We start from the raw sequence: 27276 nt of genomic DNA, 5'->3' as shown, positions 1-27276 counted from the left end.
CCAGGGATCGAACCCATGCCCCCTGCATTGGAAGCGCAGAGCCTTAACCACTGGACCACCGGACCACCAGGGAGGTCCCTTAGTGTTTTAAATATATATTTTAAGAAAGCAGTTCTCAACTGGGGACAGTTTTGCCCCTGTGGGACATTTGGCAATATCTGGAGACGATTTTGACCATCAGAACTGGGGGAGGTGCTACTGGCAGCTAGTAGACAGAGGTCAGAGATGTGCTAAACATGCTACAATGCACAGGACAGTCCCCATAACACAGAACTGTCCAGCCCCAGAAGCCAGTAGCCTGAGATTGAGATACCCTGTTTAGGTCAGTGAAGAGGAAAGAGTGCTGGGTATGAGGCAGGTCTGGATTATTTGAATCTTAGCTCTGCCACATAGGAGCTGAGATATCTTGGACAATTTGCATTATATTTAATTAAGCTTCAGTTTCCCCATTTTATATGGGCATAATAGTGCCCTCCTTACATGATTGATAAAGGATTTGAGATAGCCATTCTGACAGGTGTGAGATGATAGCTCACTGTGGTTTTGATTTGCTTTCCCTGATGATTAGTGATGTTGTGATATCACCTCATACCTGTCAGAATGGATACTGTCAGGAAGACAAGTATTAGTGAGGATGTGGAGAGAAAAGGAAACACTCATGCACTGTTGGTGGGAATGTAAATTGGTGCAGCCACTGTGGAAACAGTATGGAGATTCCTCAAAAAAATTAAAAATTGTACTACCATGAGATCCAGCAATGCTACTCCTGAGTATATATCCAAGGAAAATGAAAACACTAATTTGAAAAGATACATGCACCCAGTGTTCACAGCAGCATTATTTGCAATTGCCAAGATATGGAAACAACCTAAGCCCATCAACAGAAGAATGAATAAAGATGGGGTGTGTGTGTGTGTGTGTGTGTGTGTGTGTGTGTGTGTCTACAATGGAATGTTACTCAGCCGTAAAAAAGAATGAAATTTTGCCATTTTTGACAACATGGATGGACCTGGAGATTATCATACTAAGTGAAATAAGTCAGACAGACAAATACCGTATGTTTTCACCTCTATGTGGAGTATAAAAGAATAAAACAAATGAACAAACATAACAAAACCGAAACAGACTCACAGATACAGAAAACACATGGTAGTTACCAGAGGGAAGTGAAGGAGGAGGAGGGGTAAAGGGGATTAAGAGGTACAAACTACTAGGTATAAAATAGGTAAGTTACAAGGATGTAAAGTGCAGCACAGGGAATATAGTCAACATTTTATAATAACTTTATATGGAGGATAATCTATAAAAATACTAAATCACTGTTGCACGCCTAAAACCAACAGTATTGTAAGTCAACTATACTTCAATTAAAATTTTTTTAAGTTAGTAAAAGAATCTGACACCATAAAGTGCTCAATACAGATTAGCTTGGTGGTGGATTTTTACTGCTGTAATTACATAAATATTTGTTTTATTAACACTATACAATGTGGATTCTTTTTAGGCAATCCCTAATGGACCCGCCTGGTGTTGGTGGCTTCTTGCCGTCCTTCCCGTCGACCCCCGCTATCAGCTGTCGGTTTTGTCAATGAAGTCTTTGAAAGAACGGTTGACAAAGATACAGCATATACTGACTTATTTTTCTAGAGACCAATCTAAGTAACCAACTGCTTGGATCTTCCTCTAAAATTACCCTAATCTGGCTGTGGTGATGGCCAGATTGTCCGCTGCCTTTGCACATCCAGTGCTGGTTTGAGAAATGTAATGAAACTGTTCTTTTTTTTTTTCTTTTTCCTTCAACCTCCTGAATCATGTGGTTCTGCAAACAGATACCTTCAACTAGGATTTAGACCACTAAGAACTTGCACAGAAAAACACACACTAAATGTGTGTTAAACCTCTACATTGTGATGAAGTTGCACTATGTACCATACTCTAAATGAAATGAGAACTCTGTGTGTGGGTGCGTGTGTGTGTGGGTGCGTGCGTGTGTGTGTGTGTGTGCGCGCGCGCGCGCGCATGCGCGCCCGTGTGGGTAGTATGGGTGCATTTTCTCTGGCTTTAAAATTTTAAAAGAAAAAAAAAAGCCATAGAGAGCAGAACTTGCCGAGGGTCATTTATTGCCCAAGTTTACAACAGTAGCGATACAAGTTTTTGCAAATTGAATTTGCCTCAGATTTCTCTGTCCTGATGCTTAATTTGCACAAGTACGTAAGCTATGGTATTGAGTATCACTTTTTGTCGGAAATACCGCTCTTGCTGAACTGTCTTGACCATTGACTAGGACACAGTTTCTTATTTATGTAAATACTTGCATCCCAATAGCCAACAGGCATCGGATGCAGAACCTAGAGCCAGTTTTCAGGAACAATTGCAAACCTGACTTGGTACTGTGCATCTATTCATAAAACACTTAAAACTGTGAAAATATGGTTTACACTTAACTGTACATAAAGGTAAATGGAGAACTCAGTTCAGTACCAGTTAGTTTGTACATTTTAGGGGGGCTTTTCACATTAACTGCCCATCTATGTAATTTATAGTTTGACATATGTTTGTTTAAAAAAATTACATAGTATAAACCCATTAAGGATCTAAGGGAAGAGAAGAAGCTTAATGTAGAACTAAGCTTTTAAAGTATGTTGGTTTTTTTTTTTTTAATTCTCGTCTTGGTGCAAATGTTAGTTATGCCTTATTCATATCACAGTTAGATCACCATGCTGTGACATGGTCTGTATTCATGCTGCCCTAGATACTTTTGTAATTATTTGTTGCAGACTTGTGACTGTCCCTCTTAACTTTCTTTTATGTAAGTAATTTGTAAAAGTTTCTTAAAAATTTTGCTTTTGCTTATTTAATTTTGAATAAAAGCTAAATTCATAATACTTTTTTTTCTTAATGATTAGGTTAATGTCAAAAAAAGATCAGCGGAGGAATCAAGCTACACAGAGTAGAGAACAGATGAGTTTTGCCTACTGTTTTGTGCTGTGAGATGTAAGCTATAGCTTTCAAAATACTTTTTTTTTTTTTTTGGTCATCTTTTGACCAAACAATGAAGTGTCTTAAGGAAAGTTTAGGCCTAGAACCATCCTCTAAAGCAGGGGTCCCCCAACCCCCGGACTGGTACCAGTCCGTGGCCTGTTAGGGACCGGGCCGCACAGCCGGAGGTGAGCTGCAGGCGAGCGAAGCTGCATCTGCCGCTCCCCATCACTCGCGTTACCGCCTGAACTACCCCCCACCCCACCCCGGTCCGTGGAAAAAGTGTCATCCACGAAACTGGTCCCTGGGGCCCAAAAGTTTGGGACCCCTGCTCTAAGGCACATTTTTCAACCTCTGAAAAATCCATGTCCCTTTTAGGATAAAGATAAGGCTCTTAGTTACCCCCATTGGGGACACCTCTTGGCTAAACAGCCTCGATTCTTTCAGTCCCTGATTTCCCAGCTAGGATTTAATATTGAATGTTTTAATTAAAAAGGCAGAAATCACTGCCTAGATAGAGAGCCACCATTTGCCCTCACAATTATGCTAGTCATGAATCGTGAATAGTTCTACAAAGAATGGGCCATTCCCCAAAAGTACCTTATCAATAGTTTCTGCAGTGTTAGATTGAACTTTCTTGTAATAAAAAACTATCAAGTGCCTGTTAAATAGCTTAAATAGTGTCTGGGTGGTATAAATGAAGAGTTTACCTATACAGTTCTGTATAGTTCTCAAAATATGTATCAGACGGCAGCAGGAGTTACCTGGTGCTGAATCGACATCCGTGGTATGTACTTGCGTGTGTCCACACATACACACGCACAAAGCAGCATTAAATGGTCTCTCTATATATACACACACACACTAATGGAAATTCATGGGTTTTATCATTTGACCCTAGTTTTGTGGTAAATGATCTCTGATAGTTATTCTGTCTATAGATTTTTTTTCTTTTTAATCTCTGGAAATCTTTTTCCTACTGCACTTTCCATCCAGATTATCAGAAAAAGAAGGAGGGGGAAGAATCTGACTTTTTTTTTCCCTTAACACTTGAAGTGACTAAGTTCTGTCGTGAATTCCATATTTCAAGCCAAGGTGGCTGGTGGTTGATCTTCTTTTCTTATACACCTGTCTCTACATGTCCAGTTCTTCCTGTTTCTCGAGATCAACTTGAATGCCTTCACTCAGCTAAAACCCTGAATCCGTAGCACTTTCCTTGTGCTTTGCTTATAGCATGTATGGGGGATATTTGAATTAAATACATAAACCCTCTCCTGAGTATCAAGATCAGTGTCCAGCAGTTTAGACAGATTCAATCTCCAAGACACAGGGTGACCACTGAACAGGGTTGATGAAATAAATGCCAGTTAAGAAGGGAAGTTGAATAAAGATGGTTAGACTGAGCAAATACCTCGTCTTACCTTCCTCCCCAAGTTCAAAACAATGAGAGTAAAGAAAATGAAATCTAATGGCGTTGCAAAACTAAAGTCAATGCTTTTTGAGGAATTTTTGAGATATGGAAACGGGATCTAATATAGAAGACCAGAGGAGAGCATAGCTTTACAGAAATGGAGGACTGCAGGGGAGCCCCAGACTGGTAGAGGGTCTTGTAAAACTTGGGCAGGTTCCCTGGGGAGGCTGTATTTGACACGGCTGGATCATTTGGCCTCTCCCCACTTGGCCAGGGCAGCAGGCAGCAACAGCAGCTGTTCTCAGGCCAAAGCACCAAATGAGGGCGTTGGGCCAGAGACCATGAAACCTTCATTAGCCACGTGGGATGGAGGGCCCTCACGCACAGACAGTAGGCTGCTGACTTCGCTCACACGGCAGGCGTTCCAGCGTTCACCAGTCAGCAGAGGCAGGCCACCCAGAACCACACCAGCACCCACAGGAAGGAACAGAGCTCCCACATGACAAAGATGAGACAGTCAACTCCTACAAGTTTGAGGAAAAACATTCTAAACAATACAACAAATCCAGTGCCCTTCGATTTGAGGACGTGCAATTCCAAAAATTATCTGGAGATCTAAAATATGTTCCTCAGACAGTCCCTGGCACCACAGAAGCATTCAATAAAAGTTTTTGGAGTCAATGAATGAATCATAAAAATAAACTAAGCAAAAATAAATAAATAAATAAAATGAACTAAGCAGACGAGTTAGAAGAATGAATTCAGACAAAGGATGAAGGAATGCGGCAGAGCGTTGAGTTGGGGTCCTTTCCAGAATACAACGCAGAAATCAGTAGAGGCAGAGTAGGAGGGAAATATCGAGGCGTGGAGGAGAGATTCAAAGTTTTAACGTTCATCTGAGAGAAGATTCTTAAGAGTAGGGAAGAAACAAATAATGCACGTAATTAGCTCAAGAGTAATAAAATAATTTAGGTGCTTTCTTAGGTACCAAGTTGATCCATTTAAATAGGACAATAAGGCAAACTTAGATGACCAAGGACAGACAAAACAGCAATATCTCAACTGTCTGGCTCATCGATCCACAGGGAAATGACTGGCTCAATGAGATGAATTTTCTTCCTAAGCCAACACTTAAATGCCAACATTTTTTATAGATAGGACATTATGACGTGGCTTAATAAATGAGCTCTTACAGACCTGCCTCCAAATAGCCTTTGGCTGTTCACCAAAATTCAGAAGTATCCTTAAGGATTTTTTTTTTCCTTTGGGGGGGCAGGTCACAGTAGGATATTGAAAAGCCTACAGACTTCGTTTCAAAATGTGGTAAACACGCACATTTAATCCTCAGAAAAGTCCTGTGAAGTAGGTAGTGTCCTTGTAAGGATGAGGAAATGGGAACACTAAGTAGTTAAGTAATTTGTCAAAGGATTACACAGCTAATGTGTGGTGGAACTGACCGAAGCCAGGCAGTCTGGCTCAACCTTACCACCACCCAAGTTCTAAGGCATCTAAGAAGGTCGATATGTGAAGGGTCTGGAAGTGACTGACGTGACTCCCTGACTTAGTAGGCTTTACACTTGGGGGAGGGATGCATTTTACAGCGATAACATTAGGACTTATTTTTAAGCACCTCACCAAGATGGTGAGATGGCCAAACTGGGCTCAGCCCTATATTTTTGGGAGCAGTGTAAATTGCTAACAACCTTTTTAGAAAGTAATATTGCAGTTATGTATCAAGGATCATTAAAATGTTCATGATCTTCAACCCAAGCTCATACTGTGGCGTCTTCTTATCCCCCATGTTTCAAGTCACAGAGACCCAAATTAAAACAAAAAAACCCACAACAGAACAATGGTATATAGCATTGAAATTGGGAAAATCTCATATGCTTATATACCCCATGCTTATAATACCTTCTGTATTCTTTGAAATGCCTTTGTTGCTGTGTACTCAGTGACTTTCAAATCTTAATCCACTTGATTTAATTGTAAACCAGTATTACTGGAATTAGTCAAGAGAGTCAACAAACTCTTCCAAAAAAGGAAAGGAGGGAAGGAGGAGTGTATATGAGATTCCTGAAAAGAATTTTCTTATCATCAACAAATTGAATATGAAGCTAGAGAAATGACGACGTAGCAACATACAGAACAGATCACTGCTGAACAGCCGAACATGCTAGAACACATTTAAGCAAGGACAGCAAAGAAAACAAAATGGCAAGGTGAAAGGCTGTAAGAACTCCTTGTGCAAGCCAAGGAGTGAAAGAAAAACATACCTTTAGTTCCAAGAACATTTCCACATCGGTGGAGTTAGAACAGACTTAGGAATTACCAGACTTAGGAATTACCTCTCGTACTCAAATGTCCAAGCCCAAGACAGGACGTTAAGTGGCAAGTAAAAACAGATGCGCAATAACCAGGTCTCTTGGTGTGGAGCAGTGGCGTTCGACTGAGCTCCTCTTAAGTACCAGACCCCATACTAGGCACGTACACACATGTATGTTGCTGCTGAAAGTCTAATGCAAACCTGACTTTTGTTCCTTTGGTAAGTGATCTAGGTTCTTCCCTGGCACCCCAATTTTTAAATAACTTCCCTGTTCTCTCTCGGCATGAAATAATAGTTGAATTTATTCAGTGTTTTGGACTTGGTATTTCACTGTAAATGTATTAAACTATGCCACAGATGCACATACACATATACACACATACGCATCTCCAAATACACATTTTTCTTTTTCTCTTCTTCTTTACCATTACATGTATGTTAGCCCATCTGATATTCTTTCATAGCTCTCTGATGCTCTATTTTCCCTTTCTTTGCTCGTCGTGTTTCAGTTTAGGTAATTTTTCTTTGCTCTATCTTGGAGGGTGGGCATTGGTTTGTGTTGAGGGGTTCACTAAATTACTCCATAATACTGCTGCCTGGGCATCAATTTGTGCGGCCAAGTGCCCAGTGGGGGCCTTGAACTGACACTAGCCCTCCCACAGGTGCGTGCCCTCCATGGCAGCCTCAGAGTCAGGTTCCTGATGTGACTTCTCCAACACCCCGCTGATAAACAGTCTCTCCTGCCTCCTAGCTTTCTCCACTTGTGCACGAGAGCCCCCTGGAGCTTACTTAAACCCTGCTCTTTATGGTTTGAATTAACTGATCCAGCCTTAACCCGGGACCCGCAAAGCACTGCACCTGTGGACCCTAATAAAGCCAGGCGCCCCAGGTCCTGCTGCTCCCACCCTGCCTGCATCCTGCCTTTACCTCTCCATGTGGCCGCTTGAGGCTGCCACGGGCCTCCGCCAGGACCTCTGAGGAATAATCATCTTCTCTATTTCCCTTTCAGTCTTCGTTAAACTGTGGCTCATCATTTGACTCAATACCAAGGTTCTACCTAACAAATGTTAATTTAACAAAATCACAACAGTTTGCCTGAGGTTTTTTCTTTATGTTGGTGTTTTATGCTTTTCCTGCTGCCTGTGCCTCACGGCAGTTTATAATTTTTCAGTGCTTACTTGCCCGGTAAATAAGGGGGTTTCTCTCTTATCATGGGCCCCCCTCCGTTGGAGACACTCCACTCCAGCATGAACTTTGAAGATGGCTCTGCTGGTTTTGTATGTAAAGAATAGGTCCCTACTGTTTAAAGCCACTCGGTGTGTGGTACACCGCAACCTCAGGACCTAATACAGCATTCAATTCAGGCTGACGACAAGGATTATGACGCAAAGGCTATGTGGAAGTGGGTCTGAAACTGGTGGAAAACTTCCTTTTTCAGATATAATTGATTCTAGTAACTGGAGTTGGGAAATTTGTACGTAAAGTTGACAATAATGAAGAAAGGTAGGGAATGAAAGACAAATCAACAGATGAGACTCAAAATAATTATGCCTTGACTCCAGAAACATCTATTCACAAACCCATTCAGACTGTCAAATATGAGACACTGTAGACAAGAAAATCCTCCTCCCGATGTGGAGAAAAGGGCACACGACACTGTTGGTGGGGATGTAAGCTGGTGCAGCCACTATGGAGAACACCAAAAATAGAACGACCATATGACCCAGCAATCCCACTCCTGGGTGTATATCCAGAGAAAACTCTAATCCCAAAAGATACATGCACCCCTATGTTCTTAGCAGCACTATTCACAATAGCCAAGACATGGAAACAACCTAAATGTCCATCGACAGATGAATGGATAAAGAAGATGTGGTACATATATACAATGGACTACTACTCAGCCACAAAAAAGAATGAAATAATGCCATTTGCAGCAACATGAATGAAACTAGAAATTATCGTACTAAGTGAAGTCAGTCAGAAAAAAAAAGACCATATGATATCACTTATGTGGAATCTAAAATATGACACAAACGAACCTATCTACAAAACAGAATCATGGACACAGAGAACAGACTGGTGGTTGGGCTGTGAAAGGGGAGGGGGTTGGGGGAGGGATGGAGTGGGAAGTTGGGGTTAGCAGATGTAAGGTTTTATATATAGCATGGATAAACAACAAGGTCCTACAGTGTAGCACAGAGAACTATACTCAATATCCTATGATAAACCATAACAGAAAAGAATATAAAAAAAAAGTCTATATATGTATAACTGAATCACTTTGCTGTACAGCAGAAATTAACACAACACTGTAAATCAACTATACTTCAATAAAAAAATTTTTTAAATCCTCCTCCCATCCCAAGCCAACACATCTGAATGATTCTAGCACGTCATATGTGTACTAGTTACTCAATAAATACCTCTAGAATGACTGCCTATCTGGATATAAATATGAACAAGTGATTTCATGTTACTATTAAGTTGGTTTGATTTTTAAAACTGAGAGATCAATGGGGTCTCTGGGGAAACAGAAATTTCATGAAGTCAAGTTACTTTCATTCTTAATTTTACAGAGTCTTATGCTACTTCTGTACCATACTGTTGACAATATATGAAGGTTAAGAATGTCAGATGGTTAGAAAATCTAGATCTAAGTGAGACAGCACTGTTTTACTGTTGTTGGGCAAGGAATACCAACTTTATCTGGAAAGCCAGAAGGCTGAGAAGACAGCAGACCAGCATCCCAAAGAACCATCTTCCCGGAGGTAGAACTCAGGCTTCTTTTATACTAAAAGAGGGGAGGGGGGCTTCCCTGGTGGCGCAGTGGTTGAGAGTCCGCCTGCCAATGCAGGGGACACGGGTTCGTGCCCCGGTCCGGGAAGATCCCACATGCCACGGAGCGGCTGGGTCCGTGAGCCATGGCCGCTGAGCCTGCGCGTCCGGAGCCTGTGCTCCGCAACGGGAGAGGCCACAACAGTGAGAGGCCCGCGTACCGCAAAAAAAAAAAAAAAAAAAAAGAGGAGGGGGTGAAGTCCTGGGTCCCGTCACACTTCAAAGGACATGTGTCAATTTCTTCCTTCCTGCACCCGTTCACAGGATGTGTCAGGATGTTTCCTGTGAGCAAGAGCCTACTTTGTGCCAGGTGCTCTCACAGCGACAAGGGACTCTGTGGAATAATATAAGTAAGGTCTGTGCCCTCAATAAGCTTCAAACACTACACTGCGGGGGAGAGACTAGATTAAATAGTCCCGAGTGGCCACAGGGCAGGTCAAAGGGGACTGATCCGGCACACAGTCCATCACAACCAGCTCTCAGGCAAGGCTCACATCCCAGGGTCTGAGGATACTGAACGGTCTTCTCTGAAGACCTGGGCTTCCTTTGAAGGAAGGAGGGAGATCTGCAGGCTTCCTGGATCCTACTCTAGTCCTTGAAGCCTCTGGCCTGGACAGACACGCCCATGGCTCCCTGAAGGTGGCGCACACGCAGCCCCATGGGACCGCGGCAGAGGGCGTGCCGCCCCGGGTCCAGGTCCGTGCGGCTCTTGGGTGCCCAGCAGAGGCCAACGGGGTTAGGGGACAGCCGCCTCCACCTGCTGGCCCAGTACAGAACTACTGGGGCCATCGCACCTTCCACCAAGGCCACGGGGAAGCTGGATGGGGCTAGGACAAGGAGGCTCACCAGCCCTCCCCACGCCAGGCGTGGTCCCGGTGGGGTCTGTGGCTGAACTCCACTCGTGGCAGTGGTCCAGCATCCACTGCTAGACACGCCGGAAGTCCTCCCAGATGGGGAAGAGGCCGGTTCTCCGCACCACTTGCCGGCTGAAGCTGGGGGGGCCTCTGAACCCAGCAGTCCTTAGCTTCTGTTTCTGAAAGCTGCCTTTGGGTCCATAGTCCTGCCTGCTCCGTCCAGGCTGCGAGAGCTACCGGGGCTCGTGGTCCAGCAGCTGCGCCATCTCGGCCTCCTTCCCCCTGGTCACGAGGTCCTCTAGCAACGTTGCACTGGGAAGCGGCTGGCTCAGTCTTAAGAGTCAGACTCCTTGGCCCCCACGGCCCAGCCAGCGTCTGAGCAGTAGATGAGACGTTGTGCCTCGTGTGGGTAGCGGTGCCAGGGCGGGGCCGCCTCCCTGCTGCTGCTGTACCAGACAGGTCCGGATGCCCTTGCACAGCATCCCTGAAGGCCCTTCAGGGCCGCCACCGCAGCAGCCAGGATGACACTGTGAGGGCGCCACTGCAGACAGAGGAAGGAGTAAGTACAAAACCCTAAGGGGAGATGAGATTGGTGTGTGCAGGTATGAAAAAGGAGGCCAATGAGGCCAGAGTTTAGGGATTAAAGAGAATAGCAGAAGCAAAGGACAGAGTATTAGGCAGGGACCAGATTACATAATATTTTATAGACCACAGTAAGGACCCTGGATTTTCTGTGAGTTGGTTTGGGAAGCTGTTGGAGAGTTTAAAGCAAGGGAGGCATATGCTCCCAGTGGCTCCCTGCTGTGTGGAGAATGAGAGAGAGTACTATTTTCACAGATCTTTGGTTCCAACAATACTTATTAGCATCTACCATGTGCCCAGAACCGTTACAGGTATTTGGAATACTTGTATCGACTCCTTTTAAACTTACAGTTTGGTAGGAAAGACAGATACGTCTGCAAATGTGTTATGTGCATGGTCAGTGTTCCAGGGTAGGCTGTGCTGACTGGGGAGTACGTGGCCACTGTGAAGTAAACGAAGAATGAAAACTAAATGGAGAATTGATATAGACTAGGACTGGACTGGCGAAAAAAATGGGTGTGGGCAGTGGTCCAGGTAGAGTGATCAACGTGGGATCAGAGAACCACAGGGAATTTTGTATTGCTTATGGTGTGGCCAGAAGGAAGGTGGGTAAGGGGAGAAGTAGGTCTAGATGAGGCTGAGGTGGTAGGTGGGTGTCAAATCACAAAGGCACGAGAAAGAGCTAGGACTTTATCCAATGGAAAGCATCCCTTATCAAACACTCATTTCAACCAGATTTTTTCATACATGACAGATCACAAAAGGCTGCCTCACTTTAGACCTAACCAATGTTATTCCTGCACTCAAAAGTTTATAACAAAATATCCATGGCCAGAAAAAAAAAATTCAGTCTGATATCAAAATAGCTTTAATTAGATAAAATCAATCAATATGCTATTTGTTGAACTTTTACTATGTATACAACATATAAATACTAAAATCTTATGCCTGTTGATTTTAAATCTCTGGGTGGTTCATAGGTATTAGGAAAAAATTCTTTATGTATTTTAGACTTTTAAATTCAAAGTATAACGCACATATAGGAAAGTGTACAGGATTCTGGACAAGATAGTGGAGCAGAAGGACTTGAGCTCACCTCCTCTCACGAAAACACCAAAATCACAACTAACTGCTGAATAAACATTGATAAAAAAGACTGGAACCTACCAAAAAAGATATTTCACATCCAAAGACAAAGAAGAAGCCACAACAAAATGGTAGGAGCAGCACTTTCACAATATAAACAAATCCCATACCCACCAGGTGGGCGACCCACAGACTGGAAAATAATTATATTGCAGAAGTTCTCCCACCGGAGTGAGAGTTCTGAGCCGAACATCAGGCTCCCCAGACTGAGGGCCTGGCATTGGGAGAAGGAGCCCCCAGAGCACTTGACTTTGAAGGCCGGCGAGGCTTGAATGCAGGGGCGCCACGGGACTGGGGAACAGATTCCACCCTTGGAGAGCACACACAGGGTTTCACATGCACTGGGACCCAGCACAAAACAGTGACTCCACAGAAGCCTGGGCTAGATCTACATGTGGGTCTTGGAGACTCTCCTGGGGAGGTAAGGGTTCGCTATGACTCACTGTGGAGGCAAGGACACTGGTGGTACAGGCCCTAGGGAACCCTGATCAGTGTGAGGTCTCCCAGAGGTCACCATTTTGGCACCGAGACCTGGCCTCACCCAACAGCCTGCAGACTCCAGTGCTGCGACACCTCAGGCCAAACAACCGGCAGGGGTAGGGAGAGAAAACAGCCCCACCCATCAGCAGACAGGCTGTCTAAAGTCTTCCTGAGCTCACAGCCACCTCTAAACACACTCCTTGACATGGTCCTGCCCACAAGAGGGACAGGCCCAGCTCCACCCACCAGTGGGCAGGCACCAGTCCCTTTCACTAGGAAGCCTGCACAAGGCCCTGGACCAACCTCACCCACAAGGGGGCAGACACCAGAAGCAAGAGGAAGTATGATCCTGCACCCTGTGAAAAGGAGACCACAAACACGGGAAGTCAGACAAAATGAGACAGCAGAAAAGTATCTGCTGTCTTGTTCCAGGTGAAGGAACAAGATAAAAACCCAGAAGAACAACTAAATGAAGTGGAGATAGGCAATCTACCTGAAAAAGAATTCAGAGTAATGACAGTAAAGAGAATCCAAGATCTCAGAAAAAGAATGGAGGCACAGACAGAGAAGATACAAGAAATGTTTAACAGGGGGAAGAGTCAAGATGGTGGAAAAGGAGGACATGGGGTTCACCTCTCCCCACAAGTACATCAAGAATACATCTACAGGGCTTCCCTGGTGGCGCAGTGGTTGAGAGTCTGCCTGCCGATGCAGGAGACGTGGGTTCGTGTCCCGGTCTGGGAGGATCCCACATGCTGCAGAGCGGCTGGGCCCGTGAGCCATGGCCGCTGAGCCTGCGTGTCCGGAGCCTGTGCTCCACAACGGGAGAGGCCACAACAGTGAGAGGCCCGCGTACCGCAAAAAAAACAAAAAGACTACATCTACAAATGGAACAATTCTCACAGACCACCTGCTGAACACTAGCAAAAGACCTTGGAAACCTAAAAGGACAAGAAAAATCCCCACACAACCGGGTAGAATGGGACAGGACCTGCACCCCTGGTGGGGAGCTGAAGAACACATGAGACTCCCATACCCGGGGAAAGCCTCCCTCACCAGCAGAGAGATCAGCTGGGACAGACAGCTGGGACACAATACAAGCAAACCGAATCCAACAATACATTAAAAGGATCATACATCATGATCAAGTGAGATTTGTCCCAGGGATGCAAGGATTCTTCAATATCCACAAATCAATCAGTGTGATACACCACATCAACAAAAGACAAAAACCACATGATCATCTCGAAAGATGCAGAAAAAGCTTCTGACAAAATTCAACAACCACTTACGATAAAAACTCTCCAGAAAGTGGGCACAGAGGGAACCTACCTCAACATAATAAGGGCCACATACGACAAACCCACTGCAAACATCATTCTCAATTGTGAAAAACTGAAAGCATTTCCTCTAAGATCAGGAATGAGACAAGGATGTCCACTCTCACCACTTTTATTCAACATAGTTTTGGAACTCCTAGCCATGGCAATCAGAGAAGAAAAAGAAAAAAAAGGAATCCAAATTGGAAAAGAAGAAGTAAAACTGTCTCTGTTTGCAGGTCACATGATACTATACATAGAAAATCCTGAAGATGCTACCAGAAAACTACCAAATTCATTGATGAGCTATAGTAAAGCTGGAGGATACAAAATTAATACACAGAAATCTCTTGCATTCCTATACACTAAGAACAAAAGATCAGAAAGAGAAATTAAGGAAACAATCACATTTATCATCCCATCAAAAAGAATAAAATACCTGGGAATAAACGTACCTAAGGAGGCAAAATACCTGTACTCAGAAGACTATAAGACACTGATGAAAGAAATAAACGATGACAAACAGATGGAGAAATATACCATGTTACTGGACTGGAAGAATCAATATTATCAAAATGACTATACTACCCAAAGCTATCTACAGAGTCAATGCAATTCCTATCAAATTGCCAATGGCATTTTTCACAGAATTAAAAACATGTTTACAATCTGTATGGAAACACAAAAGGCCCCGAATAGCCAAAGCAATCCTGAGAAAGAAAAACAGAGCTGGAGGAATCAATTCCCTGGCTTCAGATTATACTACAAAGCTACCATAATCAAAACAGTACAGTACTGGAGCTAAAACAGAAATATAGATCAATGGAACAGGATAGAAAGCCCAGAAATAAAACCACACACCTATGGTCAATTAATCTAAGACAAAGGAGACAAGACTACACAATGGAGAAAAGGCAGTCTCTTCAATAAGTGGTGCTGGGAAAACTGGACAGCTACATGTAAAACAATGAAATTAGAACATTCTCTAATACCATACACAAAAATAAACTCAAAATGGATTAAAGACATAAATGTAAGTCCAGATATTATAAAACTCTTGGAAGAAAACACAGGAAGAACAATCTTTGACATAAATCTCAGCAGTATCTTTTTGGATCCACCTCCTCAAGTAATGAAGATAAAAACAAACAAATGGGACCTAATTAAACTTAAAAGCTTTTGCTCAGCAAAGAAAACCATAAACAAAACGAAAAGACAGCCCTTAGAGTGGGAGAAAATATTTGCAAATGAAGTAACTGACAAGGGATTAATCTCCAAAATATACAAACAGCTCATGCAGCTCAATATCAAAAAAACAAACGACCCAATCAAAAAATGGGCAGATCTCAATAGACGTTTCTCCAAAGAAGACATGCAAATGACCAAAAAGCACATGAAAGGATGCTCAACATCAATAATTATTAGAGAAATGCAAATCAAAACTACAATGAGGTATCACCTCACACCAGTCAGAATGGCCTCATCAAAAAATCTACAAACAATAAATGCTGGAAAGGGTGTGGAGAAAAGGGAACCCTCCTACACTGTTGGTGGGAATGTAAATTGATACAGCCACTACTGGGAACAGTATGCAGGTTCCTAAAAAAACTAAAAATAGAGCTACCATATGATCCAGCAATCCCACTCCTGGGCATATATTCGGAGAAAACCAGAATTCAAAAAGATACACGCACCCAATGTTCATTGCAGCACTATTTACAATAGCCAGGACATGGAAGCAACATAAACATCCATCAACAGAGGAATGGATAAAGAAAATGTGGTACATATATACAATGGAATATTACTCAGCCATAAAAAAGAACAAAATAATGCCATTTGCAGCAACATGGATGGACCTAGAGATCATTATACTGAGTGAAGTCAGAGAAAGACAAATATCACGATATCACTTATATGTGGAATCTAAAAATAAAGGGGGTACAAATGAACTTATCTACAAAACAGAAATAAAGTTACAGATATAGAAAATAAACTTATTGTTACCAGAGGAAAAGGGGAGAAAGATAAATTGGGAGACTAGGACTGACATATAAACACTACTATATATAAAATAGGTAAATAATAAGGACGTACTGTATAGCACAGGGAACTCTACTCAATACTCTGTAATGGCCTATATGGGAAAAGAATCTAAAAACTAGTGAATATACATATATGTGTAACTGATTCACTTTGCTGTACACCTGAAACACAACAGTGTAAATCAACTATACTCCAATAAAATTTTTTAAAAAAAGATACAGGCACCCAAGTGTCCACTGCAGCACTATTTACAATAGCCAAGACATGGAAGCAACCTAAATTTCCATTGACAGAGAAATGGATAAAGAAGATGTGGTACATATATACAAATGGGATATTTCTCAGCCATAAAGAAGAATGAAATAATGCCATTTGTAGCAACATGGATGGAGAAAGACAAATATCATATGACATCACTTATACGTGGAATCGAAAAAAAAAAGATACAAATGAACTTACAAAACAGAAACAGACTCATAGACTTCAAAAACAAATTTATGGTTACCAAAGGGGAAAGGTTGGAGGTGGGCAGGAATAAATTAGGAATTTGTGATTAACATATATACACACTACTATGTATGAAATAAGACAATCAACAAGGGCCTACTGTACAGCACAGGGAACTCTACTCAATACTCTGCAATAACCTACATGGAAAAAGAATCTGAAAAAGAATGGATATTTGTATATGTATAAATGAATCACTTAGCTGTATGCCTGAAACTAATACAACATTGTAAATCAACTATACTCCAATATAAAATAAAAACAGAAAGAGAAGTGTACAAAGCATAAATGTACAGCTTTAATGAACTATCACAAAATGAAGATATCTGGGTAAAGCAGTAGAACACAACTAGTACCCAGAAATCCCTTCATTCTCCTTCCAAATTACTACCCTCACTTCCTCCCCAAATGTAACTACTACCTTGACTTCTAAAACCAGATTAATTCTGCCTGTTTTTTAATTTATATAAATGGAATCACATGATATATATTTTGTTCTTGTCTTATTTCAATCAATATTATTATATCTTATTCATTTTCCTTGTTGTATAGTATTCCATTTTATGAGCTTACCACAATTTTTAAATTTTCTCTACTGTTGATAGACGTGAATTATTTCCAGGTTTTTTGCTATTATGATTCATACATTTGTGTATGTGTCTTAAGACACAGACACACATTAGGGAGGTTAAAAAAGGGTGTGAGGCTAAGTGTGCTGGAATCACTCTCAAGTGCTGTGAAAAGCCAAGAATTGGTTGGCCCTGAATTTTGTGTCATTATGATGTATTAAATTGATAGAATATTGTTTTGCAATGTAACCCAGAGTTAGGAAGGAATCAAATGTTTTTCAGTTATCCTGCAGGGGAGGTAAAGTCTGAGATATGTCTGACTTTTTACCTGCATGGGGTCAACCTACAATTTGGAGTGAGATGAATATGCATACACTATACACATTTTTTATTTATTTTTGGCTGCACTGGGTCTTCATTGCTGTGCACGGGCTTTCTCTAGTTGTGGTGAGCAGGGGCTACTCTTCATTGCAGTGTGCGGGCTTCTCATTGCGGTGGCTTCTCTTGTTATGGAGCATGGGCTCTAGGCATGCAGGCTTCAGTAGCTGTGGCCAACGGGCTCTAGAGCACAGGCTCAGTAGTTGTACACGGTCTTAGTTTCTCCGCGGCATGTGGGATCTTCCCGGACCAGGGCTCGAACCCGTGTCCCTTGCATTGGCAGGTGGATTCTTAACAACTGCACTACCAGGGAGGTCCCACTCTGCACTTTTTGATTGTTAACCTAATGCCTACAATCTTAACTATAACTTAAGAATTTAGATATGGGGGTCTTCAGAATGAAATCAGAGTGTCATCTTAATTGAGGAGAAAACAGAATTTCTTACCAAGGTAAAATTTTCTGATCTGTTTATAAAAATGTGTCAAGAAACACCTATACTCCATTTCTGCATGAGATAATCTGGTGATTTGTTAAATATCCTGAATTTCTAAAAATTACTGTCTAGATTGTTACTCAAATCTCTTTCCCTGCAGAGACACACAAGCGTCACCTGGTGGCCAGGAATATCAACTCCAGTCTGAGATGTCATGCTTTTAGAAGTCTCATTCTAGCCTATTTTCCTGCACAGTCCCGTGGGGGGATGGAGGAAACAGGGGCACTTGCTAGTAAATATCAAGGCTCACACCTTTCCTGCCTCACACTGGTTACCAGAAAGACTTGCAAATGTAGTAAAGAGTATTGCCCAAACCTAGAAAACGAGGGTCAGACTGACTGCTCACCACATGGTGATTTAGATAATTGTTTTGACGGCTTGTTTTAACATAATTACACATATATAACACATTTCTATAAGAAAATTAAGTAATACAGACATATAATAAGCAACAAGTAAAATTTCCTCACCGTTCCTTCCTAGCATTCCCGTTTTCCAGCCCCATATGGGCTCTGGTCACTGTCTGGACATGTTTTTAGATAGAAAAGGCTTGCTGGAGGTCTCTTGATACTAAATTAGTAGAAAGTTGGGGGAAGAAAACCAATGTAGCAGGAAGCTCCTTCTGCCACATTTCCTCAGTTGTAGAAGTAAGTCTCAGTTGAGAGATCTAGGGGGAGGAGTCAAGATGGCGGTGTGGGAAGATGCGGGTCTTCCCACAACTAGGGCACCTGCTGGCTGCTGGTGGGGGACCCTGATGCCCAAGGAGACGGGAGGGGACCCCCAAGTGAACCAGTAGGACGTGCGGGGAAGAGGAGGGAGAAGTGGAGGCCGGACAGGATTGGCACCCCTGAGGCCAAGGAGATCAGGAGAAGTAGGCAGGAGGAGCAGAGGGTGACTGCCCCGCCCACTCGGGTACAGGGAGCTTGCTGAGCTCCCAGGCCGGTCCCCTGCTCTCCAAAGCCCCCTCCAGGCCGTGTGGGTCCTTGGGGGCATAGGAGGGAGGCTGAGGGGAGAACAGGAGAGGCAGGTGGGAGGGGCCCTCCGGGACGGGAGGAGCAGCAGAGGAGCAGAGAGCATTTGCTCCACCCACTCGAGCCCAGGAAGCCTGCAGGGCTCCCAGGTGAGGTCCCCTGCCCTCTGAGACCAGGGGTGGGGCCACGCCTGGGCCCCTTCTGTTCCTTGAGCCTAAGCCCCACCCCCCACAGCCCCCAGGGCCTTTTCCAGCCCTGTGGGTCCTGAGCATAGGCCCCGCCCACTGCCCAAACCACACCCTTGCTTAGGCCCTGCCCTCCACAGCCAAGGCCTTCCCCCCCCCACCCCCACCCTGCTTTTCTTTTCTCTTTTCCCTCCTCCTCTTTATTTTACTATTGTGGTACTGTTGTACCTTCCAGTTGTTGATTCATCTATATTTTTATTTTTATATTCTTTCTAACATATCTGTTATTTTCCTAGTCTAACTTTATTTTTTACTTTGTTATTGTTCTCTGTTTTTGTTTTTTTTTGCCACCCCATGCAGCTTGTGGGATCTTGGTTCATGAGCCAGGGGTTGGGCCGAAGCTCCTGTGGTAGGAGCTCTGTGCCGTGACCACTGGACTAACAGAAGACCTCAGACCCCAGGGAATATTCATCGGAATGAGGTCTCACAGAGGTCCTCATCTCAGCACGAAGACCCAGCTCTACCCAACAGCCAACAGGCTCCAGTGTTGGAAGCCTCAGGCCAAACAACCAGTAAGACAGGGACACAATTAAATAAATAAATAAGACAGAAAATATGTCACAGATGAAGGAGCAAGGTAAAAACTTACAAGACCAAATAAATGAAGAGGAAATAGGCAGTCTACCTGAAAAAGAATTCAGAGTAATGATAGTAAAGATGACCCAGAATCTTGGAAATAGAATGGAGGCACGGATTGACAAAATACAAGAAATGTTTAACAAAGATCTAGAAGAACTAAAGAACAAACAAACAGAGATGAACAACACAATAACTGCAATGAAAAATACACTAGAAGAAATCAATAACAGAATAACTGAAGCAGAAGACCAATAAGTGAGCTGGAAGACGAAATGGTGGAAATAACTGCCAAGGAGCAGAGTAAAGAAAAAAGAATGAAAAGAATTGAAGACAATCTCAGAGACCTCGGGGACAACACTAAATGCACCAGCATTCGAATTATAGGGGTCCCAGAAGAAGAAGAGAAAAAGAAAGGGTCTGAGAAAATATTTGAAGAGATTAGAGTCGAAAACTTCCCTAACATGGGAAAGGAAATAGTCACCCAAGTCCAGGGAGCACAGAGAGTCCCATACAGGATAAACCCTAGGAGAAACACACCAAGACACATTTTAATCAAACTAACAAAATTTAAATTTAAAGAAAAAATATTAAAAGCAGCAAGGGAAAAACAAAAAATAACATACAAAGGAGTCCCCATAAGGTTATCAGCTGATTTTTCGGAGGAAACTCTGCGAGCCAGAAAGGAGTGGCAGGACATACTTAAAGTGATGAAAGAGAAAAACCTACAACCAAGATAACTCTACCCAGCAAGGATCTCATTCAGATTCGACAGAGAAATTAAAACCTTTACAGACAAGCAAAAGCTAAGAGAATTCAGCACCACCAAACCAGCTTTACAACAATTGCTAAAGAAACTTCTCTAGGTGGGAAACACAAGAGAAGAAAAAGACCCACAAAAACAAACCCAAAACAATTAAGAAAATGGTAACAGGAACATACATATCGATAATAACCTTGAATGTAAATGGATTAAATGCCCCAACCAAAAGACACAGACTGGCTGAATGGATATAAAAACAAGACCCATGTATATGCTGTCTACAAGAGACCCACTTCAGACCTAGGGACACATACAGAATGAAGGTGAAGGGATGGAAAAAGTTATTCCATGAAAATGGACAGCAAAAGAAAGCTGGAGTAGCAATACTCATATCCGATCAAACAGACTTTAAAATAAAGACTGTTACAGGAGATAAGGAGGGACACCACATAAAGATCACAGGATCAATCCAAGAAGAAGATATAACAATTATAAATGTTTACGCACCCAACACAGGAGCACCTCAATATATAAGGCAAATGCTAACGACCATGAAAGGAGAAATCGACAGTAACACAATAGTAGGGGACTTTAACATGCCACTTACACCAATGGACAGATCATCCAAACAGAAATAAATAAGGAAACATAAGCTTTAAATGACACAACAGAACAGATAGATTTAATTGATATTTATAGAATATTCCAGTCAAAAGTGGCAGAATACACTTTCAAGTGCACACAGAACATTCTCCAGGATAGATCACATCTTGGGTCACAAATCAAGTCTCAGAAAATTTAAGAAAACTGAAATCATACCAAGCATCTTTTCTGACCACAACGCTATGAGACTGGAAAGCAATTACAGGAAAAAAAAACTGTAAAAAACACAAATACGTGGAGGCTAAACAGTGTGCTACTAAATAACCGAGAGATCAATGAAGAAATCAAAGAGGATATTAAAAAATACACAGAAACAAATGACAATGAAAACACGACGACCCAAAACCTATGGGATGCAGCAAAAGCAGTTCTAAGAGGGAAGTTGAGAGCAATACAATCTCACCTCAAGAAACAAGAAAAATCTCAAACAATCTAACCCTACACTTAAAACAGCTAGAGAAAAAAGAACAAAGAAAACCCAAAGTCAGTAGAAGGAAAGAAATCATAAAGATCAGAGCAGAAATAAATGAAATAGAAACAAAGAAAACAGAAATAGCAAAACAAAGAAAATAGCAAAGATCAATAAAACTAAAAGCTGGTTCTTTGAGAAGATAAACAAAACTGATAAACCCTTAGCTAGACTCATCAAGAAAAAAGGGAGAGGATGCAAATCAATAAAATTAGAAATGAAAAAGGAGAAATCAGAACCAACATGGCAGAAATACAAAGGGTTATAAGAGACTACTACAAACAACTATATGCCAATAAAATGGACAACCATGAAGAAATGGACAAATTCTTGGAAAGGTACAATTTTACAAGACTGAACCAGGAAGAATTAGAAAATATAAACAGACCTATCACAAGTAATGAAATTGAAACCGTAATTAAAAATCTCCCAACAGGGGCTTCCCTGGTGGCGCAGGGGTTGAGTCTGCCTGCCGATGCAGGGGACACGAGTTCGTGTCCGGGAAGATCCCACATGCTGCGGAGCGGCTGGGCCCGTGAGCCATGGCCACTGAGCCTGTGCATCCGGAGCCTGTGCTCCACAACGGGAGAGGCCACAACAGTGAGAGGCCCGTGTACCGCAAAAAAAAAAAAAAAAATCTTCCAACAAACAAAAAAGTCCAGGACCAGATGGCTTCACAGGTGAATTCTATCAAACATTTAGAGAAGAGCTAACACCGATTCTTCTCAAACTCTTCCAAAAAACTGCAGAGGGTGAAACACTCCCAAATTCATTCTACAAAGCCACCATCACCCTGATACCAAAACCAGAAAAAGATATCACAATAAAAGAAAATTATGGACCAATATCACTGATGAACATAGATGCAAAACTCCTCAACAAAATACTAGCAAACAGAATCCAACAACCCATTAAAGGGATCATACACCATGGTCAAGTGTGATTTATCCCAGGGATGCAAGGATTTTTGAATATACGCAAATCAATCAATGTGATACACCACATTAACAAATTAAGGAATAAAAACCATATGATCATCTCAATAGATGCAGAAAAAGCTTCTCACACAATTCAACAACAATTTATGATAGAAACTCTCCAGAAAATGGGCACAGAGCGAATCTACCTCAACATAATAAAGGCTATTTATGACAAACCCACAGCAAATATCATACTCAATGGTGAAAAACTGAAAGCATTTCCACTAAGATCAGGAACAAGACAAGGATGTCCACTCTCGCCACTCTTATTCAACACAGTTTTGAAAGTCCTAGCCATGGCAATCAGAGAAGAGAAAGAAATAAAAGGAATACAAATTGGAGAAGAAGAAGTAAAACTGTCACTGTCTGTGGATGACATGATACTATACACAGAAAACCCTAAAGATGCCACCAGAAAACTACTAGAACTAATCAATGAATTTGGTAAGGTTGCAGGATACAAAATTAATGCACAGAAATCTCTGGCATTCCTATACACCAACAACGAAAAATCAGAAAGAAAAATTAAGGAAACAATCCCATTTACCATCGCAACAAAAAGAATAAAATACCTAGGAATAATCCTGCCTAAGGAGGCGAAAGACTTGTACTCAGAAAACTATAAAACGCTGATGAAAGAAATCAAAGATGACATAAACAGATGGAGAAATACACCATGTTCTAGGATTGGAAGAATCAATATTGTGAAAATGACTATACTACCCAAAGCAATCTACAGATTAATGCAATCCCTATCAAACGACAAACAGTATTTTTCACAGAACTAGAACAAAAAATTTCACAATTTGTATGGAAACACAAAAGACCCCGAATAGCCAAAGCAATCTTGAGAAAGAAAAATGGAGCTGGAGGAATCAGTCTCCCCAAATTCAAACTATACCACAAAGCTACAGTAATCAAGACAGTATGGTACTGACACAAAAACAAATATAGATCAATGGTACAGGATAGAACGCCCAGAGATAAATCCATGCACATATGCGCACCTAATTTATGACAAAGGAGACAAGAACATACAGTGGAGAAAAGACAGCCTCTTCAAGAAGTGGTGCTGGGAAAACTGGACAGCTACATGTAAAAGAATGAAATTAGAACACTCCCTAACAGCATGCAGAAAAATAAACTGCAAATGGATTAAAGACTTAAATGTAGGACCAGACACTATAAAACTCTTAGAGGAAAACACAGGAAGAACACTCTTTGACAAAAACCAAAGCAAGATCTTTTTTGACCCATCTCCTAGAGTAACGGAAATAAGAACAAAAATAAACAAATGGGACTTAATTAAACTTAAAAACTTTTGCACAACAAATTAAACCATGAACGAGACAAAAAGACAACCTCAGAATGGGAGAAAATATTTGCAAATGAAACAACAAAGGATTAATCTCCAAAATATACAAACAGCTCATGGAGCTCAGTATCAAAAAAAACAAACAATCCAATTAAAAAATGGGTGGAAGACCTAAATAGACATTTCACTAAGGAAGACATACAGATGCCCAAGAGGCACATGAAAAGATGCTCAACATCACTAATTATTAGAGAAATGTAAATCAAAACCACAATGAGATATCACCTCACGCCGGTCAGAATGGTCATTATCAAAAAATCTAGAAACAATAAATGCTGCAAAGGGTGTGGTGAAAAGGGAACCCTCCTGCACTGTTGGTGGGAATGTAAACTGATACAACCACTATGGAGAACAGTATGGAGGTTCTTTAAAAAACTAAAAATAGAACTACCATATGAACAAGCAATCCCACTACTGGGCATATACCCTGAGAAAACCGTAATTCAAAAAGAGACATGTACCACAATGTTCACTGCAGCACTATTTACAATAGCCAGGACATGGAACCAACCTAACTGTCCACAGACAGATGAATGGATAAAGAAGATGTGGTACATATATACAATGGAATATTACTCAGCCATAAAAGGAAACGAAATTGAGTTATTTGTAGTGAGGTGGATGGACCTAGAGTCTGTCATACAGAGTGAAGTAAATCAGAAAGAGAAAAACAAATACCGTATTCTAAGGCACATATATGGAATCTAAAAAAAAAAAAAAAATGGCATTGATGAACCTAGTTGCAGGGCAGGAGTAAAGACGCAGACATAGAGAATCGACCTAAGGACACAGGGTGGGAGGGGGAAGCTGGGGCGAAGTGAGAGTAGCATCGACATATATACACTACCGAACGTAAAATAGATAGCTAATGGGAAGCAGCAGCATAGCACAGGGAGATCAGCTCGGTGCTTTGCGATGACCCAGAGGGGTGGGATAGGGAAGATGGGAGGGAGGCTCAAGAGGGACGGGATATGGGGACATATGTATGCATACGGCTGATTCACTTTGTTGTACAACAGAAACTGACACAGTTTTGTGAAGCAATTATACTCCAATAAAGATCTATTTTAAAAAAAGAAATCTAAAAATTCCACCCATGAGTTTTCAAAGATCCAAAAATTGTAACAATTGACACTAACATATGAATAAATACCAAATCTCAAACTTCATGCTGTCTATTAAAACAATACCACTTAAAGACTATATGTAGTGAATTTCCACCCTCACCACAATCTTTTACTAGTTTATCTCCCATTTGGTTGAGACTTTCTTGCCACTGGTGTTAAAATATGAAAAGGCATAGTCCATTGTCAAATCAAACTTTTTAACAGTTTTCTGGTCCTAAAGACATATGCATCTCTGTAAGCTAGTCCAACCACACACATCTCTCCTTTTACTACATTAATCTATTGACTAGATCCTGGTTTTAGGCTCAGGAAGATAACCAGAGGATACTCCCTCAACGATCTATACACTATTATGGTTCTTCATGACTCTTAACGATTGGGAGTGTATGTCACTGGCATTCCTGCGATCCACTCAACATCTTAAATCCAAGCCAGTCCTTCCCCCACCCCCACACCCCGCCCGCCCCGCCCCGCAATCTGAGAAGTCACCGAGACCCAGGAGAGCTCTGGCTACAAGCACCTATAAATGTTCTTTCAGAGCGGTCATGAAGCCAAGGTCATGTCTCTGTTTTCATTCACAAAATGAGTGCCTAGTATGTCCTGCCAGATGCTTGGCAACAAAAATGAGTAACACCAATTCCCTGCCTTCAGGGATCTCTCATTATAACAGGGACTTTTTTTTTTTTTTTGCGGTACGCAGGCCTCTCACTGCTGTGGCCTCTCCCTTTGCGGAGCACAGGCTCCGGACGCGCAGGCTCCGCAGCCATGGCTCACGGGCCCAGCCGCTCCGCGGCATGTGGGATCTTCCCGGACCAGGGCACGAACCCGTGTCCCCTGCATCGGCAGGCGGACTCTCAACCACTGCGCCACCAGGAAAGCCCTATAACAGGGACTTTTAACAAAGTTAAAACACAAAACTGATTAGAATAAAACATTGATAACTTCTAAGATAGAAGCCTCTGTCCAGAATATATTAATAGTTCCTATAAATCAGTAAGAAAAAGACAAATAATATAAATGTTCAAAGGATGCAAATGGCCAGTTCACAGAAGAAGAAATACAAATGATTAGTAAATAAAACTGTTCAACCTTGATAACAGTCAGGAAAATGCAAATTAAGATACTGAGATGTCATTTTTTAATCTAATAGGCTGGAAAACAGTTTAGTAGGTTATTAGCATCCAGTCTTGGGTATGGGGAGACGGCACCCCAAGCTCAGCTGGTAACAGCATAAATCGGTGTCATGAGGAAGGGGCAACCTTTGGGTTTTAACTTAAAAATATTCATATTCTGTGATCTAGAAATCTTTTCTTGAGGTATACTTCTAAGGGAAACACTCAAACATCTGCGGAGAACGAGGATTACAGGGTGTTTATAGCAGCACTGTTTGTAATGCCAAGACACAGAAAAACACCTAAATGCTCACCAATGGAAAAATGGGTAAATATGCTAGTTAGTTCTAGATAACAGAGTATTATGAAGCATTTAAAAAGAATAAGCTCTGTTTCTGCTGACATGGAAAGCTCCGCCAGAATATTTGCTAGAATGATAACCCGTAACTTTATTGACAGACCTACTAAGTACCCATCGTAATAAATGGGAAGGGCCCTGCCTAGGTACATCACTGAAGGATCGCACAACACTCTTTCCTCTTTTCTCTCTTTCTGAAAATTCCGTTAGACAGATTTTCCCCACTTAAGATTTGTTCTCAACTTCTAGTTTTCTTTTGTCTCCAATCTCTACCTACCTTTTTTCTTAATGTTCAACATTCCTGGAATTTCCTCAGCGTCAGCCTTCAAAAATTATCATGAATTGTTATTTCAGTTACCATTTTTATAAACTGCAAAGAATTATTTTTTCTGTTTTCTCTTTTTTTTTTTTTTAACATTCTCTTCTGATACTATTAAGTGTAGCTTTTGTCCCCTTCCTGCATCTTCTGTTTCCACTCAGCCTCTTTTCCCCATTTGCTGGTTTTGGTCTTCATTTTTCACGTCAGAGCTTTTCCTTGAAAGCGTGATGACTTCTGGCCATCCATTCATATTTTAGAGAGACTCATACAGGTAGGGCTGGGTTTGTTAAAGGCTGGTATAGAAAATTAATGAACAGAAACCTCAGTTAAATAGAATCTGGAGACCAGAAGGGGGAGCTCTCAGGCCCTATGACCACAGCAGAGCCCAA

At 41.8% G+C, this 27276-nt stretch overlaps 1 protein-coding gene and 1 pseudogene across 1 annotated transcript in view; one reads left to right on the top strand and one right to left on the bottom strand.

Annotated features, from left to right (window-relative positions):
- Positions 1–2885, top strand: part of LONRF1 (LON peptidase N-terminal domain and ring finger 1) — a 45791-nt gene extending 42906 nt beyond the window's left edge. The window contains exon 12 of the mRNA XM_004277158.3: positions 1505–2885. Coding sequence (XP_004277206.1) covers positions 1505–1663 — 159 coding nt within the window. The 3' untranslated portion in view covers positions 1664–2885. The remainder of the gene's footprint in view (positions 1–1504) is intronic.
- A 5763-nt stretch (positions 2886–8648) lies between these two features.
- Positions 8649–18066, bottom strand: LOC125962825 (alpha-ketoglutarate-dependent dioxygenase alkB homolog 4-like; annotated as a pseudogene).
- Between the last annotated feature and the right edge of the window lie 9210 nt (positions 18067–27276).

The sequence above is a fragment of the Orcinus orca genome, chromosome 21, assembly GCF_937001465.1.
Source record: "Orcinus orca chromosome 21, mOrcOrc1.1, whole genome shotgun sequence".
Classification (NCBI taxonomy): domain Eukaryota; kingdom Metazoa; phylum Chordata; class Mammalia; order Artiodactyla; family Delphinidae; genus Orcinus; species Orcinus orca.
Note: the sequence above shows the minus strand (reverse complement) of the source record. Positions and strands in the feature narration are given on the sequence as shown.